Here is a 23142-nt window from a genome sequence, read left to right as displayed (position 1 = left end):
ACTCCAGGACAGATGAAGAGAATGAGATGCACCTCAAGAAAGTCTTGACAATGCTATAGGCAAGTAAACTATACTTGATTTGAACAATAGATATTTTTTAATCATATAGTTTCAAAAGGTCGGGTTGCAGTTGGCCCACCTACCTAAAATTTAAATCAAGTGGCCTCATCTTAGTATCTTAGTAGATCAGGACGTGAACATACAATATCACTTACTGAAGGACTATGACATGGACATACATATTTCATCTCCATTTTGCATAATTGATTTTATCTTGGATGAAAACCGCTAGGAGAAGTAAAAATCTTATGTGGTCCTTAGGTGACCCTATTTAAGGAGTGGTGAGAAACCAAGTAACATAAAAACAAGAGGAAACCATGAGGACCAACTACCCTCGAGTTTTAGAGGACAAAAGCTCTCGAAGATTTGTAACAATAAATACAAAAAAAAGACCAAAAAAATCAATGGAAAACATATAGTTTGAATGATTTTAGAACTAGGTTAGGTGTGTATCCATAAGTTAGGATGGTTTGTGTGGAATGTGATTTATGTGATGATTGTACATTCATGTCTTATGTTATGATCTAATCACTTGGCATAATCTAATGGCAAACACATTTGGTTAATAAGGAACTAATCACTGTCAGATCTCACTGATGCACATTGCATGTTAATGATTGTGTATGGAGATTTAGTTATAGATCTCGGAACTATACATTACATGTGATTGGTTGTGTGTAGAGATTTATGTCATAAAACCGATTACATATAGATTCTCTCTCAATTTGCATAATGGTTCTTTAAATGTATTTGTGATATTAAATTTTTTTGAAAAAAAGTAAGGATAAAAATGACATGGAAGAAAATTTATAGTTTGGTTTAGAGGTTGTTTCAATAAATATGAGAAATTGATTAGAAATTAACTTAATTGGGATGATTTTGATACAATTTTTCCAAAATAAAAACCTAATTTGAGAACTCTAAATGGAGATGATAGGTGTTCCTTCCTAACAAACAACCCCATTAATGGCATTGAAAATTTTCTATTAATTCATAATTAATGCTATTAAGAAGAATCAATTAGAAGCAAATAATTCCTAATTATATAATAAAGCAACGGAAAATGTTAGCAACATACCTAATTTACTCGAATAATTATGAATGGTAATTAATTAAACACTGAAGCCGGATCGAGAACCGCTCATCATCATCATCACTTTGAATTCATCGAAACTAATCATTCCGTCGCCGTTTTTGTCGACGCCGGTGATCATCTTCCGGCAATCCGCCAAGGAGCATTCGTCGCCCAAGCTCTTCAAAACCTCGTGCAATTCCTCCGCCGTAATGGATCCGTTTCCGTCGATGTCGTAAACAGAGAACGCGTCCTTCAGATTCGCGAGCACCTCGTCGGAATCGACGTCCTTGATGTTGAGCTCGATGAACTCGTGGAGGTCGATGTAGCCGTCGCCGTCAGCATCCACCTCCTCGATCATGCTCTGAAGCTCCTCCTCGGTGGCCGGCTGGCCGAGGCTCCGCATAATGGATCCGAGTTCAGAGGAGCAGATCTTGCCGTCGCCGTTGACATCGAATTTCTTGAATACTTGCTGGAGCTCCGCGAGTTGCTCTCGAGAATTCGAATTGAAAGACGGCGTTCGAGATCCGAGAACGGGGACCGCCGTAGATCGAAGCGGTGAGTCGGTGGAAGCATCGGATTTCTTGATCTTTAGGGAGAAGAGAGATTTGAATCCCATGATTGCAGATCACAGAGATTTGATTCGATTCGATTCGATTCTATTCGATTGGCCTTCTGTGCTGTGCCTGAACTAGAATCGGAGAGGAATTGGGGGAGGAATTAGAGAAGAATTGGGAGCGGGATTTGGAAGAAACAGAATTGGAGATTGAAATTCCATGGAATTTGATGTTCCAAATTTAGAGGGGGGAAAGGGATTGGGCTTCAAATTCAGCACGTGAAAAATTGAATCTGGTCATCCTAAGCATGTTCGTGAATAATAATGGAACCCTCGCATTACAAATCTACCAATAATAACCAAATAACATAATAATAAATAACAAGTTAAATGTATTATTGGATATTCATTTAATCTACTATTCATATCATTTCATCTATTATTGATATAACTAGATAGGATATATATTTACATCATTCATACACTTCATCTATATACGATTGATATACCCAAGTATCTTAGATATATATTCCACAACTTTCTTAATAGGTAAGCTATACATCAATGATTTTTTTTTTTTAATAGAAATTCTATTATTGACGTACCCAATTATTAGTACACGTGATAATTTAACAAACTTATTTATATACTACCTAGTTTGTAATGACTTTCTTTTTCTACTGAAATGGAGTTGTATACCATATGCAGGATGTGACTTTTTTTTGTATGTGAAAAACATTCATTTTAAATAGTTCATGAATGATGTCATGGACTTACATGTTAAAATTAAATCCTTAAATAGATCCAAAACATATGAAAATGAGAATAAATCATGTATAAAGAAAACTAGAAAACAAAATAGAGAAAACAGTAAAATAATGTCATGATCTAACTTAAGGGCGAGGAGATAAATGAAGTACAACTGCCCTAAACAAGTTCTAGGGTTATCAATGCAACTCCTCTATCACCCTACGTGGATACCTTACCTTTACCTGAAATGTAAGAATAACACAAGATTTGAGTATTTTAAGAAATACCATTGTTGGGGTTCAGAATGCAATTACATGCAACATGGGGGACCTAACATTTAAAACATCATTTCATTCTCTTAGGCAGTTTTTTCAATTCGGACTAATTTAGATGTGTAGTACTTCTCTACACACGACCCACACGTGCAAATATGAGCCCACCAGGTGAGTTTGCACACCCCCTAGGCTTGCTGGCTGGAGTAGCACTCACTAATGGGCTGTTGCCGGACACCGGAGGGGAATAATGACCGTTGTAGTATCATGATAAACATGATGGTCATTTCAATCTCAAAGTGTAAGCGTATGTATTCATCATAATGAAGAAGTATCCCGATACAAGTGAACATACAATTATACATGAGGTCAACATCTTTCCATCATGGAATAATAAAAGACAACTTCCGTTCTTCATAACATAATTATGCATACATAACTCTTATACATCATTCCATACGTAACATAGCTTCCAAGTCATGGCAAAAGGAGGTTGTGCATCATAGATTTTCTTATTTCAAAATATATCATGACATGTCATTGCATATCATGGCCAAACATAAAATATCATAATACATCATGGCATATCATAGTATATCAAGACTTAACATAACATATTATAGTACATCATGACATCTCATAACATAACATATCTTAGTGTAACATAATATGACATTTCGTTTATACCATATTATTTGGTATATCATATAGCATAACATAACCACGTATGATTTAAACTTGACTCCAAATAATTTAAACTAGTAAAAAGTAGTCATACTAGCCTAAAATGCTTGTGAAGAGTTGAAACTAATAAGAAAGAGTCCAAACATATCAGACTGAAGCCAGATGAGCCGAAATGTCAGTCTTGGGATGAAAGTAAGCCAATTGTTGTTACTTAGAAAACAAATGGACCTCCCTTTAATAATGGAGTCAAACTCTTCACTTTCTCCATTTAAGCGCGGTAGGATAATTTTAATTTTTTAACTTTTAATTTTCGTTATTACATCATACACATCTAAAAAAAACTTTCATTTTCAAAAGTGTATTATTCTTGGAATTCCTCGGGGGTATTTCTCCCACTATCTCTTTCTTTTTCTCTCACATGGATAGTTTTGCAGAGATCATTTTTTTATTACACAAGACCTTCACTTCTTAAGCTAAAATTCTTATTAGTCTTTTCTCGTAACTCATGTCATTTTCTATCTGTAAGGACTCATAATCTATGACGTGAGTTGGACCATTCAAGTATTTGCAAAGCATGGATACGTGGAATACAATATGAACCACGAAAAGGGATGGTGGTAGAACTAATTTGTATGTTACTGATGCGATCTGATCTAAAATGTCGAAGGGTCTGATGAAGCATGAACGATACTTCCCCTTTTGTCTGACCCTTAAGATGTCTTTTATCAAGAACACCTTCAAGAATATCTTATTGCCTACCTCAAACTCCAAGTTTCTACCTCTCACATTACCGTAAATTTTCTATCTACTCTAAGTTGTACACATTTATGTCTTGATATTTTGGGCCTTGTAGGTGACTTGTAGTAACTCTCGTCCCAATAATTCATATTTTCCTACCTCGTCCCAGCACACTGGGGCATTCATTGTTTCAATATCAAGTTTCAAACAGTATCACACCAATAATTGTCTAATATATGTGGTTATAAACAGTTTTCATAAGATCTAACTTAAAGTCCCAACTGCTTATAAAATTGTGGTATTGCTACCACTAATATTGACATCACATAATCTGTCTATTCCGCATAGGGTTAAGAATTTATTTGAAGTAACATGTGTAAGCTTTTGAATGCAACAACCCACCACTACTCAAATGGTGATGTCACTTTTTTTTATCTTAGGTAAATCTAGAAAGAATTCCATGACATCACCTCTCAAGCTTTTGAACCTTTTGGTACTCCTCAGCTAACTAGTGGTTTGGACATATCCTTTTACAACTCTCCACTTGACTAGTGGTTTGGACATATCCTTTTACAACTCTTCACTTGACCTACCACCTTGAAGAACTTAAGCAATGTGGGATTCACTCATTGTGCATCAATAATTTAATGTAAAATATAAATTAAAGACAAGACAACAATATCATGTACTTTGGTAATATGAGGTAGGATGCTAAATTTTGAGTTGCCTTATTACTTTAACTAGTTATCACTTCATAAGATCATTAAACTCTACTAACCTTCATATATTATCCAATACATCTTTATACTATGACTGAGACCAAAAAATTTCTTCACTTTGGAAACTATTTTCAAAGACTCATTGTAAGTGCAATTTGTGCTTGGATGAATTGACTGAGTCAAACTCGAAAAATTTGAACAAACTGTATACATTGTCGGACTTACAATTTTATATCTTAGAACAAGTCTAAACCAACTAGAATAAGTCTTTGTTTAAAATGGTTCACTAGACCAAATTCTATAACATTTCCTGTCTATGGGAATTTTGTTTAACCAAGACTCATAATGGGAGAGACGGGTATAACTCTCATAATGGGAGAGACTAGTATAACTCTCACTATGTAGAGATATCAAGTTAGCTTAATGGCTCATCTTGTTATGCTTTTTATCTTTGATTAACCTCCTATAATTGATATGAACACTATTATAAATCATGTTAAGGAGAATTAGAGTGCCCAAGGACATGACCCTAACTCACACAACTATGTCGAACTCAAAGAAAAAGGTTTTAACCTTGTCTTTCTTGGTTCATATGCTTGAGGGAGACCCTTGTTTCAATATGAATGCACGTTTTTATTCTTCTTTTTAATCATTATCTAGATCAACTCTTGATGTTCAATATATTGCCACATATGTCAGTTCTTTCCTCTTAATGACTAGAGCTACTGTGCTCTCTGGAAAACAAAATTCTAAGGAGTGTGAAGTCTTGGCTTAGTAGCTCATGTGTCTATAGCTCGATCTACCTTAACTCTGCTAAATTATCCTGTCCATAACTTAAAGAATTGCAAGCAGATTCGAGTCTCAAACTCTTTATTGAAATCAACAACTCGTGTTGATATTAATGTTGGAATACCTTAGATATAACATGCAACCTTAATTCAAACTTTCCTACTTTCTTCAAGGTGACTTTTTTTCTTCCTTAACTAGACTATGACTTGATTAGTCTTTATGTATTACTTTATCCTTTAAGTCACATACTCCAAACATACTTACTCTAAGGTCATAAATGAGTACCATAAAAAGTTTCTTAACATTTGGGGTTCTTTAGAATCTTGAAAACATTTTAGAATTCTTAGAGGGTTGGTCATTTACCACCCCAAATCTTGGTTTAAATCCTCAACGTATTTCAATAGCATTGTAAGTTTGTATAATTCATTTAAACTATAACATAAGGCTCCTCATCAAATTTCATGCCATTTAGAGATCACTTTGGTCATAAGTGTAGGTTGAATGACGCTGTGACTTCTATGAGTCGCGGCCTCACATATATATAGGAAATGTGTAACAATGAAGATTACATGTGTAGGCCTTCATCCACGGTAACAAACTAGGAAATCAGGAGATGTAGATCAAGAATAGAAGACCAAGAAATAAGAAGAAGCAGCTCCAAAAATAAAAGATTCTACTACTATGTATAGATATAACCTTCTACTTTTAACACCTCCCTGAATCTAGAGGATTTACTACTAAGTTTAGATTGCCCCGAACTACTAAACAAAGGAGCTGGTAGTGACTTTATCATGGATATGAGCATTGACGAGGTGATCCTTAGAAGATATGAGCCGCACATCAAGCTGACGAGTCGATACTCGTTCACGAAAGAAGTGATAATCTAACTCAACTTGCTTTGTTCGTCATGAAAGATTGGATTGGCGGACATATAGGTGCCACTAATGTTGTCACACCACAGGCCAGGCGCTCGCGCTTGCGAAATCCCGAGATCACACAAGTGGACTTGGATCCAGATTAATTCGACAGTGGCATCAGCAACCACCTTGTGTTCGGCCTCCATACTAGAACGAGAAACTTTCAATTATTTCCTTGAACTCGAGGAGATAAGATTGCCACCAAAGAAGATCGCATAGCCTCCAGTGCTTCAACGGTCATCGTGATTCTCGACCCAATCAGCATCCGAGAAGACACTAAGCAAATTAGTGCTGGAATTTCTAAAACACAAGCTCATATCAATAGTGTCATGTAGATAATGGAGAATTCATTTGACCGTCGCCTAATGTACAGAAGTCAGAGAGAACATGAACTAGCACACTCTGTTGACAAAGAAGAAGATATCAAGACGTGTCAGAGACAAATATTGGAGAGCATCAACGATACTCCGATAACTAGTAGTATCCTTAGGCGAGAGCTTTTCACCACCATCAAATATCAATTTCTCACTAAGAAGCATAGGCGGGCATACCTTTGGAGGTGAGCATATTGGTTCTGACAATAAATCTTGAATGTATTTATGCTGTGTTAGAACAAGTTTATTGGAAGTATGGTAGATCTCAATCCCAAGAAAATAACTCAAAGTGCCAAGATCATTGATGGCAAAATCATCCCGAAGCTGTGTAAGAAGTTTCTCAGTAGCCATAGAAGATGAGCTGATGATAATAATGTCATCAACATAGATGAGGATATACATCTGAATGCTCTTCATGTTAAAAATGAAAAGAGAGGCATCGACCTTCGAAGGTGTAAAATCCATCTCTAATAGTTTAGAGCTAAGACAAGAAAACCAGGCACGCGAAGCTTGTTTGAAGCCATAAAGCGACTTATCCAACTTGTAGAGATAACTAGGATGTTGAGAATTTACAAATCTAGGTGGGTGCTTAATATAAACATCTTCATTAAGAAGGCTATGAAGAAAAGCATTCTGAATACCAATCAACCGAATAACCCAACCATGAGAAACAACAAGAGATAATAAGAGCCGAATGGTAGTGAGCTTAACAACTGGACTGAAGGTATCATCATAATCAACGCCATATTGTTGTTTAAACCCTTTAGCAACCAGGCATGTTTTGTAGGGATCAAAAGAGACATTTGAATTTTTCTTGAGTTTGAAAACCCATTTGCAATCAATAACGTTAAGACCAGCATGAGGAGGAACTAAGTGTCATGTCTTATTTTTTAAAAGTGCCTGAAATTCATCATTCATTGCCTGACGTTAGAGGGGATGCTCCATAGCAGTAATATGTGAAGTAGGTTCACAGGCAGAAGCGAACCACAAAATATGTTACTGTACCATTTGTACGCACCTTGGGTTGCTTGATATTGTGCTTCAATCGAGTACCATACAGATGAACAGTAGGTGCAGGATCCACAGCTGAGGGGACAATCGTACCGACCGTTGCGAGGGGAGCCTAGAGAATCCGAGCAAGGCCCAGGTGATGCGGGAATATCATTTGTTGGTGGAGGATCCGAGGCCCCAATCATTGGCGGAACAATCTCGAACCTGATGTGGGCACCAGATTTTCTGCATCCAAAGAGTTAGTAAGCACAAATATATGCATATAATCATTCTCCAAATTAGTACTTATGTTACCCAAATCCAAGGTATGCAAATCAGGGCCATTGTGCATTAGTTGCAAGGTTGGGGAAGAACTAGGTGGGGCTACCTCTTGAACGGAAAAATATTTTCATCAAATATGACATCTCTAGAAATATAGATATGACCAGAATTGGTGTCAAGACACTTATACCCTTTATGTAAAGAACTGTTGCCTAGAAAGACACATTCCTTGGATCAAAAAGAGAGCTTTGGTTTGTTATAAGGGTGAAGATGAGGTTAACAAGCACACCTAAAAACTTTTAATAAGGAGTAATTTAGCGGGTATGAAAAAGATGCTTTAAGGGGCATTTGTTATCGATGACACGAGTAGGAAGACGATTGATGAGATATGTGGCGGTAAGAAATGCGTCATTACAAAATTTAATAGACACATCAACATGAGCTAGAAGGGCTAGGTCTGTTTCAGCAATATGACGGTGCTTGCATTCAATAGATCCATTTTGTTAATGCATGTGAGGGCACAAAACACGATGAGCAATTCCAAGGGAATGAAAGAATGTGTTATGAATTTTTTGATATTCCCCACCCCAATCTGACACACTTGATTTTAGTATCTAGGAGGCGCTCAACATGAGCTTGTAATTGCAAAAGTATACGAGGAGCTTTTGTACGATCATGCATCAAATTTACTAAAATCATCAATTAAGCTGATATAATATTTAAAGCCCCCAACAGATAGAGGTTCAGGAACCCAAACATCTGAAAAAATTAGTTCCAAAGGTGACGATGACCGATGAAAAGAACTCGTATATGGTAATTGATGACTTTATGCTAACTGACATGCATTACAAACTGACAAAGGTGACTCACTAGCACACAAAATATTATTGAGACGGAAAATTGACTTCACTACTTGAGATGAAGGATGTCCAAGACGTGCATGCCATTTGGCGTGAGTAGTAGATATGCTCACTAAGGCGTGTTTGAGATCATCGACATCAGATGGCTTGATAGGATAAAGACCAGACTCACACCTCCCATCTTGAAGAATTTTCCTCGACCGTCGATCCTTAAGATAAAAATGCCAAGGATGGTATTCAAAGAATACGTCATTATCATGGAAAAATTTATGAACGGGAAGAAGATGTTCGGAAATTTCAGGCACATGCAAAATATTACACAAAGCAAGAGGACTAGTATGCAAAATCCACAAACCTGCTCCATTTTCGACTTGAACTTGTTCACCTCCATGATAGTGTTCATGCACAGCGAGACGATCTAGGTCACTGGTGATATGATTAGTGGTGCTTGTATCACTGTACCAATTTGGATTAATTTTGTAGGAGGAAGTAGCCGCCAGTACCGTAGAAGAAGGTTCATCTTGATAGGACTCATCCATCCTATACCACCAGCGAATGGCAGTATGCCCCACTTTACCGCAGATATGGCAGGAAGGACGGATAGAAGGGTAACGACGATCACCAGCAGGACGAGAGGGTGCACCACCCCGATAACAGCCACGACCAAGATCCCCATGCCCACGGTTCTTCGGTTGACCACAACGACCAGCATAATTGGTCGAAGATCTTGGATTTAACTAAAATTCAGCCTGGTATTGTAGTTGGCGAGCTTCAAATGCTATTAGATGTGCAAACACATCATCAAGCGTGAGTTAAGGCCCTATACCGATCAAGTTGCTCGGGATTTAGATAACGTTAAAATAACCCACTAGATGAACTCCGCTGCCCATGAAATTTTAATGCTGAGCAGATTCATATGGAGATTATATATGAAATTTGATGGTCATTAGATAAGGATAAGTAGGTAAACCAAGAAACAGTGCAAAATGACCATAATGCCCCTAAGGATATCTACCTATGGTTCATGACTTAGATGACCTCCAAATGTTATGAAACTTTGTAGTAGATCTTATTTTATGATTTTTGATGATGTGGTTAAGTTTGAAAGTCATTGGAAGACATTAAGTAGCAAAACCAAGAATTAAGAGTAAAATGACCAAAATGCCCTTAGAACTACTTATGAACATTCAAGGTCTATACGTGCTCAAAATAATTTGCTACTTCTTATAAGGTCTATTATGAATGACATGAATATATTTTTGAGGTTTCAAGTTTATTGGAGCAAATTTGAAACCTAAACCAAGTTAGGATCCAAGAAACACCACAAGAATCAAGACTCTTCTAGAACCTTCTAAAGAACTCATTAGGAATCTATCACCTTTTAGAACAACTCACGCTAAGATGGGTTCATATGGTTACAAATGCAAGTTAAAACTTATGCCTTAAGGAATTATGGACCTTAGAAACTTAAAAGATTGAGAACCAAGAACAACACTACATAAGCTTTACAACTACCCAAGTAAGAAGAATGCTAGGTACCACTCAAAGACGAGGGACCAATGTCCCCAAACTTAGAAACTCAAGAATGCTAGGTAATACTCTAATCATGTCCAAAGGGACCTGTGACCTCCCACCAAATGGTGCTTTCTGAGGCCCAAGAATTCCTCTTTGAGGTGGGATGCCCTACACCATGTTTCCTTTGCAGAATGTCATGTTTGGCCTCAAGTTTTTCCCACCTATAAGAAATGCCCTGCACCAAGTTATGAGTACCCAAAATATTTGCAGGATCTCATGTTCATGAATGCACTGAGCACGTGACCTTTATGGCCTATCACAGGGAGTAGTCTAGGGCCACGATGAAACAAGTAGAGAGCAAGTTATCTTAGCCACGAATCAAGAACCGCCTAAGACTCTCACGGTACAACATACTCATGACTTAGTGTAATGCTAAAAAAAAAAAAAAAACGGTCAAAGTCAAAGGGGAAAAATGGACATTTTACCCCTCAGCCCATTATAGGGGTCTTGAGGATTCTCCACGGAGTACCTGCAAAAGAGAAAAGTGTGAAAAAGAAGGTTGAGAGAAAACTTGAGAGAGAAAAGTAAATCGCCGGAGTCCTCGTCGGAGAATCACCAATGAAATTCATCCTCTACTGTGACTTCCACTCTGAAATTCTTCTTGGAGAGAAGAAAGACTCGTGTTGTTGAGATTCCTTCTTTCGTCTAGATTCGAGAGAAATCTGCAAGGTAAGATTTCGATCGTTACTCTTCAGATTTGAGATCTTCGTTTGGGAATAGAGTGTTAAAGTTTACTATTTTCATCTAGGGAAGATCCGCCACTGATTTTGTGAGGAAATTGAATGAAACGTCGAGATCTGAGAACCTTTCCAAGAACGGTGAGGATGTTATCGAACCTCTTTCCGATGATCATAACTTGTCGTATGATTAAGTACAAATCAAGAAAAAAATATTGGCACGTAGGTTAAAGTATGATCTAAAACTTTGTTGAAGAAGTCATTACATTTTGGATTAAGAATCGAGAGATAGAAAAATGAGAAGAACATCGGAAAACTAATCGAAAACCTTATTTTTCTGCTAGGAGGAGAGAGAAGTCGACGGCGCGCCATGTGTCAACCGGCAAGAGGACCGCGTGCACCAACGACCACCAGATACACGTCGAACACCACCTGGAAAGACGCAACTCCAGCCTTCCAGCGACACGTGTACCCAGCCACGCAACCTGACCCGCGTCCCTCGGCTGAACCGATACCCGCGCGAAAAAACGAACCACCACGACCTGCGGTCCACCCGAACCAAACCGACAACCCACGGCTGCAGAAAATCTTGGGCGCGTGGCAGTCGTGTGTGGAACCTGCGAATGATTCTGTCCCGACCGAGGCTAGCGCGTGTAAGCCCGTTTTCGTCCCATTTGACTTCTGTTTTCCCTATTTTCCACCCGACTCCAATCCTAACTCTATTTTATATGAATAGGACCTAATTGAGGAAAAATCACTACCTTTCGATACGCCAATTGCGTGGAAACGCTGCATAAGAGCACGCATCATCCAAGTAAGCCACCACACGGAACTTTATGAAGAAATACTTGTAGGAGTCACTTGGAATGCATGCATGCTAGTATGATTACCTTAGATGGTAGCCTTCTGTGATTAAATGTAGGTATTTGGTTATTAAAAGTAAGATGTATTGTGTGAAATATTATGAGAATTACCTGAGTATTGTTGTTATGCTAAGTTTCCGCTTATTATGTTTTGTGTGTAATATATGTTTATTTCATGCTGAAAGGAGGATGGGAACTTGTGAATTGTGCGCTCTGGGAGTTGATGGATGTGATCGCCTCATTGAGCTTGTATCTTTACTTTGCATGAAATATGTATGATGATGTTGGATGATCGTTATGTGCATACTCAGTTAATTTTCATGACCCACATTTATGATTAATTCTAGGGATTCATGGTTAGAGTAACCAAACACTAAGTATAGACTTAACCTTTCCCCGAGGAGCATAAGAAACTACCATGATAAACGAACTACCTCTAGAGAACCCTTAGGTTAACTGTGTGCGATTGGTGTTAATGCTTCGTGGGAGACCAGGGTGTTCCTGATCAAGACTCGTATGCTCTAAAGTCATTTTAGCATGGAAAATGGGAGACCCACGTTGAAACGGACCATTTAGCTGGATGGGAATAGGGGAGGTAGCCCTCCCCGAATAATGGGGGATTATCATGGGACTGGGGGGTTGCAGCTCACTTCCTAGATATGACACCAAGTAGTCTCATAGCAATGCCGAGGTAGCTACTCGCAGAGTACCAGTCAAACACAGGTTGACATAATGGAACTCTTAAGGTTTAAAGGATAGGTTGAAGTACCAAAGAAGCCCCAAAGAGCTAAGACCTGAATTAGATGTTCAAGAGTCAAAGAATAAGTCCGTGGAAGTTTGTCAAATTGGGATGCGATAAGAGCCTACAAGTAGGTGGCTTACTGAGTATAATTTTATACTCGTTCTTGCTATACCTTTCTTTTTCAGGTATGTGAGACAATGGGTCAAGAGAGGGTGCGCTGAACGATGTGGACTGTCACAGAGGGAGCGTGTCCCGGGGCGTCAGTCTGGTCTTACTGATTAGTACACTTTGCCTTTCATGTTTCTTTCCTTGTCTATACCTAGTCACATATGTCCTCTTTGTATTGAAACACTTTCCTTACGAAATAAACAATTCATTTTTTTTAAAATAATGTTTTCCTTTGAATTTCTTGCATACACACTACACGTCATAGTCATTGTTAGTCACTACTTGAGATTATTTTTTTTGGGTCATGACAAATTTGGTATCAGAGCACTAGGACAAAGGTTCTGTAGACACTCAGGTTAGAGAGTCGTATCCTTTATGACGTGCCCATCAATCACGTGCCGCTCACGACCAGACATTTCACGAATTTGAATTGCAAAATTAAGAGCTAAGTTGTTCAGTAGAGAATTTTTCATGACTGTTTTCTTGTGTTATACTACACATTTCCTAGAGGTTGAGCCTTGAATGAATTGTAACCACAAATTTTCTAATGTGGTAACTAAATGGCACCAAAGAGATGTAAAACCTATCTCGGGCCTAGACCTAGAAGGGGAAGAAGTAGAGTCGCTCAAGATACTAATGTTCAATCACCTGAGGCGGAGCAACCCGTACCTGAACCTCAAGAGGAGGTTGATGAAATGCCCCAATGGTTCGAGTGTCCTATACCACGAGCACCAAGATCAGAAATGAGTTATAAGAGAGCAATGACTCAAGACTTATCCACGCTGACTCTACTGCTCCTTCTCCTGAGGCGGTCCCATCGATGCCCATCAATAATGTAGAGGTTCCACCTAACTAGCCAACAACTAACCTCACTACAGACGTACTACAGACATTCATGTTAACTTCTATGGAAAATCAGGCTAAGATGACTCAGATGATGTAGACACTGGTCACTAACTAGGCTATAATGCAACACGCAATATAACAGGCAACAATGCAACAATGCAACAAACAACAATGCAATAGGCAGCAATGCAACAAACAACATTGCAAGGGACTAGAGACTCTGGGACTATGACTGTGGAGTCTCATTATCGGAAAGACTTCTAAAGGCAAAACCAACCTTCCTTTGAAGGTGGAAAAATAGATCCCGTTGCAGCGGAAAACTGGCTCGAGGCTATGGAAACAGCCTTCTTTTACATGAACTGTCCGCTGGAATATCAGGTTCATTGCGGAACTTATATGTTGAAAGGAGAGGCTCATTTCTCGTGGAAGGGTGCTAAAAAAAATGATTGCACCACTTGGAGAGTCTATTTCTTGGTGTCAGTTTAAAGAGGCCTACCTCCACAAATACTATCCGGTCACTACTAGAATGAAGCTGCAGGCAGCGTTCCATGAACTCAAGCAGGGTGACCAATCTGTGGAGGATTATGATCTGGAATTCAATAGATTGGCAAGGTTCTCTCTTATATATGTCAGTACTGAAGAGCTTAAGTCTGAACGTTTTATCGCGAGCCTAAGGGAGAACATTAGAGGTTACGTGGCCTCTCAAGCATCCACAGATTGCACAACAGCCCTAAAAAAATGGCCCTCATTGATGCACCTCGTACTGATAAATTATAGTCAGGGTTAGCCCAAAAATCCCATATCGCAATTCAGGAAAAACAGATAAACCGGAACAATCCCAAGACTGGCAGACCACCCCATGGTGGCAATGCCAACTGCGAAAGAGCCCCAACACAGAACAAGGACCCATGCCCTAAGTGTCAACGCCCTCACTTAGGGGAATGTCGACAAGGAATTGATGTATGCTACAGTTGTGGCCAAATAGGACACTTTGTAGCAAACTGTCCTCATAAGAGAGATCATAGTACTAACCGACCTGCAATAAAGAATCAAACAAGTCGGGGTGCCCAACAGTAGTAGGGGCGAGCTGTAGCCCATTCAACCACAGGCAGGCAAGCCGACACACCTGACGTAGTTGTTACAGGTACACTACCCGTTTTTGGTCATTTGGCTTTTGTACTATTTGATTCGGGTTCTACACACTCGTTTGTGTCTGAGGAATTCGTTGACTCTGCGCACCTAGAAAAAGAACCCTTAGAGATCATTCTATCGGTGTCCACCCCTGCTCATGAGCTGTTAATGGCCACTCATAGAGCTAAGGGGGGTAGTGTGACAGTGTCGGGATGTGTTATAGAAGCTACTTTAATAGTATTAAGTATGCAGGACTTTGATGTCATTTTGGGTATGGATTGGCTAGGCGTGAATGGCGTTCTAATAGATTGTGAAACTCGAATAGTTACTCTCAGACTCCCGTCAGGGGATAGTTTTACATATAAGGGAGCCACTTCCAAAAGAACCCCAAGTGTCATAACTACACTAAAGGCTAGAAAGATGATTCGCAGTGGTGCAAGCGGATTTTTAGCCAGTGTGATCCTAAATAGCGGAAATGAACAGACAGTCTCGTCAGTACACATTGTCAAGGAATTCATTGATGTTTCCCTGAGGATTTGCCATGTTTTCCCCCAGTTAGGGAAGTTGACTTCGGGATCGACCGAGAACTAGGAATTGCGTCGATCTCCAAGGCACGCTACAGAATGGCACCTGCAGAACTCAGGGAATTGAAGGAACAGTTATAGGAGCTATTGGATAAGGGTTTAATACGACCCAGTGTATCGCCCTAGGAACCCCTGTTCTGTTTGTCAAGAAGGATGGATCCCTGCGTCTATGTATTAACTATAGAGAATTGAATAAGGTCACCATAAAGAATAAGTACCCCCTCCCGAGAATCGACGACTTATTTGATCAATTGCAGGGAGCAACGATATTCTCCAAAATTAACTTGAGGTCAGGATATCATCAATTGAGAGTAAGAGAAGAAGATATATTCCAAACAGCTTTTAGAAGTCGCTATGGACATTATGAATTTCTCGTCATGTCCTTTGGCCTTACCAATGCACCAGCCGTCTTCATGAAACTAATGAACAGGGTGTTTAAGGAATTCTTAGACACTTTTGTTATAGTGTTTATTGATGACATCCTGGTGTACTCTAAGTCAGAAGCAGAGCATGAAGAGCATTTGAGGATAGTTCTGACCGTACTGAGAACGCAGCGATTGTACGCAAAGTTTTTCAAGTTTGAGTTTTGGCTATTTGAGGTAGCGTCTTCGGGTCATGTGGTGTCAAGGAAAGGAATCACAGTGGACCCAGCTAAGATAGATGTAGTGATGAAGTGGCCAAGACCGACCACAATCACTGAAGTTCGGAGTTTTCTAGAACAAGCTGGATATTATAGAATTTTTGTCCAGGATTTCTCCAAAATATCTTCAGCGCTAACTCAGTTAACCAAGAAGGGCAAGCCATTTGTGTGGACATCAGCTTACGAACAGAGCTTCTAGGTACTCAAGGGGAGGTTGGTGACAACATCAATCCTCATAGTTCTAGATGGATCTGGGAATCTAGTGGTGTACAGTGACGCATCAGGAAAAGGTATAGGGTGCGTGCTCATGCAGAAGGGTAAGGCGATAGCTTACGCTTCTAGACAACTGAAGGATTATGAACAAAATTATCCCACTCATGACCTCGAGTTAGCAGCAGTTGTGTTTGCACTTTAAACATGGCGACATTATCTGTATGGAGAGAAAATCCAAGTATTCACTAATCACAAGAGCCTCAAGTACCTATCTACACAAAAGGAGCTTACATGAGATAGGGGATGGTTAGAACTACTAAAGGATTATGACATCAAGATCCTGTACCATCCAGGTAAGGCCAATGTCATGGCGGACGCATTGAGCAAAAAGGCTATTCATACTTCTGCGATGATCACCAAGCAGGAAAGAATATAGGATGAGATGAAGAGGGCTGAAATCGATGTTGTAATTAGAGGTGGTACTACTCAAATAACATAGATGACCATGCAGCACACCTTGCGAAAACGAATTATTGATGCTCAGAGGTCTGATGAACACCTTGGAAAAGTGTGGAATTAGACAGAGACAGAAAGACTAGTAGAGTACTCTATCTCTTCAGACGGGGGCATGCTATGGAAAAACCACCTATGTGATCCCCGTGACAAGAAAATGCTAAAGGATATTATGACGGAAGCTCACGATACTTCTTACACATTCCACCCTGGAAGTACAAAGATGTATCAAGATCTTAAGGAATGTTATTGGTGGTCAGGGATGAAGAAAGATATAACAAATTTCGTAAGTTGATGCTTGACTTGTCAGCAGGTGAAGGCCCCGAGACAGTGCCTAGTGTACAACCATACTATTAAGAGAGTAGATAGTGACCCTCACACCATGACAAGCAAAGTGGCGTCCCTCAAGAGACGCCCATCCAGTCACATGCGAGCCAATATAGAAGAGTGCCACGATGCAATCGAGGAGGACGATGCATCATTCAACACACCACCACGCAAAGTGGGCATTAAAGATAAGTTGAGACATAAATAAGACAGAGACATCATAATAGACATGAAGGACAAAAATAGGCTTGTTGAAGGGCTAGGTAGGGCCCCGGGCCTTAACCTCAAAAGTCGAGGTTTCGGAAGGAATTTGAGCATGCGTTCGAGATTTAACTCCGTCCATATGAAATATGAATGCTCGCCAAGTTTGGTGTCAATCGAACACTGGACGGACAATGCACGACACCGTATGATCGCTCACCAAAACATGTCTACGCCTGGAAGAATGAAAATGGCTCAAAATGTGCAATAGGGGTACCAAGGTGTTGATGGTGTTAATATAACACATGCGGAAGCAATTTGGATCTTAGGCACTCTAAGTACATCAATTATAGTGAATTAGCTAGCATGTTCAATAGCATTAAAACTCAATGAGTTTCAATACTAACCTTTTGTCGCTCAAGTTTCTTTTTCTTCACGAATCGGTTTCGAACCACCACCAGTGTCTTCTCCACTATTCTCCGGCCTTAGAACGGGATTGGAACCAGTGAGTAACTAAACTTGGGAGGGATTTAGTATATATGAAGAGAGAGTTTGTGAGAGGCTTTTCTCAAGGTTTTTTTTACAAAAGCCAACCTTTCATGTACCATGATCACTCTATTTATAGAGCCATGCATGATTACCAAATTTTGACACTCAAAACTCCACTCAAATTTGTGGGGTTTATTTGGCAAGCATGCAAGTTGGGTTAAACCAAATTTTGACACCTCAAAATTCCACTAACATGAATTTTTCCGAAGTCAACATTTTGACTTTCTTCATTTTGATTCAACAATCAATTTGAATTATTAATTTCAAATTAAAGTAATATTAAATGATTAATTAAACTATTTAATTAATATTTAATATTAATTCATGTGCCTATCCCAATTAATTCCGACACATATTTGATTAAGATATTTAAATCTTATTTAAATATCTCAGATTCTCTCTTTTTGTTTAATTCGTAAATGAAACAAGTGCAGTTAAATATATCGTATATATGTAGCGCATTCTCCCTAATTTGAATTTGAACACTTCGAACTCACTCGTCACACTGTTTTATGGTTTAGTCCGATATGAGCTAGCAGAGGGACCTAATGGACCTATAGATCATGGGCTCCAACGATCCAAGATTAACCGGTTAAACTCATTAACCTTGTTAACCAACATTCATTAACTACTAGGACATTCCACTATAGCCTAGTAGTTGCACTCTCCTCACTATAGATATATTTATGTCCATTTGATATAATCATGATTAGTAAGTCGATCCTTCACAGGTTGTTCGTAACTAGAGCTAGGTCAATTTACCATTTTACCCCTGAAGTTACTTCTTGTTTCTTATGTCTCACTGATCCTCTAATGAACAATTGGTTTGTGGTCCAACCAGTAAACCGAATTCTTCTCAGGCCAATGAGAGGGTGGGGCCCTTTGTTCAAGACCTAGAGTCAGTACTTAAGAGAACTACCTCTCTTCTATTCTTAAAAGTGGGTAGCAGTGAATTCCATCTTACACCCCACGACTCCAGCAATTTACCCAGTCTTATCCCTGAAATGGGAGGCCTATTGAATTGGAGAACTTGAGCCACTCTCACCCATACAAATCTAAGGATAATTCCAAATAAAGAGGAGTTCATGGTTAGCTCAGGATTAAGATCGAGTTACCTAGGTCATCGAATGAAAAGAAAATCAGTCTCAACCGTAAACGACATTATAAAGTGAGAGTGATTTTCTTCATGGTCCGATCTTATGCAATACTTATTGCATAGGACGCCCCCACTCATATGTCTCCATATGTACAATTTAGTGATCGCATTGTTTATATCATATACAAAAGTGGGCCGCATCCATAGTGTCCCCAGAATAAGGTACTCAGCCTTATCTATAGATCATTTTGACTATATACTTGAACTTGATCAACTCTTATGCCTCTACATATAGTTCAAGTAATCATACTATAGCCAGAGTATTCTTAGTTTATTGAATTTAGATTAATGATCGTAAAGTTCACTTTATTCAATAACAATCTTTACTGAATAAACAACAATAATAACTTTATTGAAAATAGAATATTTTTTTTGTTTACAAACTATGAGTTGGACATAAAACCCAACAGGTGTTAGCTCTCCACCACCCCTGAGCCCTGTGGCCTAAGTGAGCTACTTTGTGGCACATACGTGTGTCACAGTGTGGGCGAGCGTGTCGAGACGAGTGTCTCGGGCGACTTCCTTTGAAATGGGTTTTTGAAGGACAGTACCGAACAACACGGGTGTGCCGGTATTATGCCCTTGCCTGCGTGTTGGAGGTTGCTACATACACCCGCTATCCGGTACGGTAACTATAAATGACTCGGCATAGGCACGGGAAGGTCAATGCCTCGATAGAACCCGGATGGATGAATGGATGTTCGGGAAGTCCCGATGAGATGAAAGACACGCGGGCCCATTCTTGATGGCATGATCGAGTGAGTTATGATGGCCGACGACATCCCAAGACTCAAGATAGCGTCAAGACATATGGACCCTGTCGATGGGGATTGAGATGGCAAGATGAGAAGCGACGTTGCATTGAGAGACCTTGGCCCGAGCAGAGCCAAGGTGAGCCAAGGTCAAGCCGAATGACTTGGCCTAGTGTAGAGGCAAGTTGAACGTATCACAGACGATTGAACATGCACGCATAGGCGGCGTGTGTGGTTGAACAAGCTTGGATTCCGCACATGCGATGTTCGATTGTTGAAGACAAACCTCGCCTAAGGTTCGACGAATCCACAAAGCCGGGGCGAAAAATATATATGGAGCTTAATTTCCCTTAAGGCTAGTCGTGAACGTGTCAAGATCATGACGCCGCACGGTAAAAAATATAGGACCGTGACACCCAGCAGGACTGCTCCAATCCTTAAAGGTCTATTAGTGGAAATGGAAGCAGTTTGCATGGATTTTATCTTGGGTTTGCCCAAGACCAAGCAGAGCTTCAACGTAATCTGGATAGTTGTTGATAGACTTACCAAAATGCCTCACTTCATCCCAGGAAAAACCTCTTATCGTGTGGATCAGTGGGCTCAGCTGTATATCAAAGAGATAGTACGTCTGCATGGCGTACCGGTGTCTATAGTATCTAATAAGGACTCTAGGTTCACCTCTCAATTTTAGAAAAGCCTCCAAAAAGCATTGGGGACTCAACTAAGGTTTAGTACAACATTTCATCCTCAGACAAACGAACAGACTGAAAGACTGAACCAAATCTTAGAAGATATGTTGCGAGCCTATGTCATGCATTTCGCTGGGTGCTGGGACGACCATCTACCTCTGATAGAGTTTGCTTACAATAATAGTTATCAAGCAACCATCTAGATGACCCCTTTTGAGGCACTGTATGGGCGTAGGTGTCGAACACCGGTATTTTGGGAAGTAGGCACGCAACAACTACTAGGACCAGAGTTGTTAAGGTCACCAACGCAGCAGTGCAGAAAATTAAGCAAAGAATCCTCACTGCACAGAGCCGATAGAAGATCTATGCAGATTTGTGAAGAAGGGACTTCGAGTTCGAGGTGGGTGACCATGTGTTCTTGAAGGTAGCCTCTATAAAGGGGGTGATGAGGTTTGCAAAGAAGGGAAAGTTAAGCCCAAGGTTTATAGGCCCTTTCGAGATTTTAGAGAGTTGAGGCCGTGGCTTATATGATTGCTCTACCACCAAACCTTGTCGCAGTTCATAACGTGTTCCACAGTCTATGCTTTAAAAGTAAACCCCAAACCCTACTCATGTGATTGAACACGAAACCCTTCCTCTTCTTGAAGATCTGTCCTATGAGGAAAGACCTAGTAGAATTCTAGCTTGAGAACTAGGTGACTACGCAATAAAGTTATCCCCTTGGTGAAAGTCGCATGGGGTAACCATCGAAACGAGGAGGCAACCTGGGAACAAGAAGATCATATAAGGAGAGCCTATCCCGAACTCTTCCAAGAGATACCAACTTTCGGGGACGAAATTTTCTAAGGATGGGAGAGTTTGTAATGCTCAAAAAAAAAAAAAAAAAAAAGTCGGTCAAAGTCAAAGGGGCAAAATGGACATTTTACCCCTCAGCCCATTATAGGGGTCTTGAGAATTATCCACAGAGAACCTGCAAAAGAGAAAAGTGTGAGAAAAAAGGTTGAGAGAAAACTTGAGAGTGAAAAGTAAATAGCTGGAGTCCTTGCCGTAGAATCACCAACGAAATTCATCCTCTACTGAGACTTACACTTTGGAGTTTTTCTTGGAGAGAAGAAAAACTCGTGTTGTTGAGATTCCTTCTTTCGTCAATATCCGAGAGAAATCCACAAGGTAAGATCTCGAACGTTACTCTTCAGATCTAAGATCTTCGTTTGGGAATAGAGTGTTAAAGTTTACTATCTTTATCTAGGGAAGGTCCGCCACTGATTTTGTGAGGAAATCAGACGAAACGTCGAGATCCGAGAACCTTTCCAAGAATGGTAAGGATGTTATCGAACTTCTTTTCGACGCTCATAACTTGTCGTATGATTAAGTACAAATCAAGAAAAAAATATTGGCACGTATGTTGAAGTATGATCTAAAACTTTTTTGAAGAAGGCATTACGGTTTGGATTAAGAATCGAGAGATAAAAAAATGAGAAGAATGTTGGAAAACTAATCGAAAACCTTATTTTTCTACTAGGAAGAGAGATAAGCCGATGACGTGCCACGTGTCAACTGGCAAGAGGACCACGTGCTCCGACGACCACTGGACACGTGTCGAATGCTGCTTGGGAAGACGCGGCTCTAGCCTTCCAGCGACACGCAACCCGACTCGCGTCCCTCGGCTGACTTGGTACCCACGCGGCAAAATGAACCGCCACAACCCGTGGTCCACTCAAACCACTGCACTCGAATCGAACCGATGACCCGCGGCTGCAGAAAATCTTGGGCGCGTGACACTCGCACGTGGAACTTGAGAGTGATTTCGTCCCGATGCATGGAAGCGCGTGTAAGCTCGTTTTCATCCTGTTCGACTGCTATTTTTCCTATTTTCCTCCCGATTCCAATCCTAACTCTATTTTATATGAAATAGGACCTAATTGAGGAAAAATCACTACCTTTCGATACGCCAATTGTGTGGAAACGCTGCGTAAGGGCACACATCATCCAAGTAAGTCACCACATAGAACTTTAGAAAGAAATACTTGTAGAAGTCGCTTGGAATGCATGCATGCTAGTATGATTATCTTAGGTGGTAGCCTTCCGTGATTGAAGGTAGGTATTTGATTATTAAAAGTAAGATGTATTGTGTGAAATATTATGAGAATTACCTGAGTATTGCTGTTATGCTTCAAGTTTCCGTTTATTATGTATATGTTTATTTCATGCTGAAAGAAGGATAGGAACTTGTGAACTCTGCGCTCCGGGAGTTGATGGATGTGATCGCCTTGTTGAGCTTGTATGTTTACTTTGCATGAAATATGTATGATGATGTTGGATGATAGTATTGTGCATACTCAGTTAATTTTCATGACCCACATTTATGATTAAGTCTAGGGATTCATGGTTAGAGTAACAAGACACTAAGTATAGACCCAACCTTTCCCCTAGGAGCATAAGAAACTACCACG

General features: G+C 39.8%; 1 protein-coding gene and 1 long non-coding RNA gene across 2 annotated transcripts; one reads left to right on the top strand and one right to left on the bottom strand.

The window, feature by feature from the left end:
• The first annotated feature begins 327 nt into the window (after nt 1–327).
• Nucleotides 328–23142, top strand: LOC111472090. The gene is made up of 3 exons (XR_002715331.1): nt 328–338; nt 5204–5209; nt 22915–23142. It is a non-coding gene; the product is annotated as an uncharacterized LOC111472090 (long non-coding RNA).
• Nucleotides 1085–2024, bottom strand: LOC111472087 (probable calcium-binding protein CML25). Its single transcript, XM_023117785.1, has one exon. It carries the CDS (start codon nt 1749–1751, stop codon nt 1173–1175), a length of 579 nt encoding a protein of 192 aa, XP_022973553.1. The 5' UTR covers nt 1752–2024; the 3' UTR covers nt 1085–1172.

The sequence above is a fragment of the Cucurbita maxima genome, unplaced genomic scaffold (genome assembly GCF_002738345.1).
Source record: "Cucurbita maxima cultivar Rimu unplaced genomic scaffold, Cmax_1.0 Cma_Scf00064, whole genome shotgun sequence".
Classification (NCBI taxonomy): Eukaryota; Viridiplantae; Streptophyta; class Magnoliopsida; order Cucurbitales; family Cucurbitaceae; genus Cucurbita; species Cucurbita maxima.
Note: the sequence above shows the minus strand (reverse complement) of the source record. Positions and strands in the feature narration are given on the sequence as shown.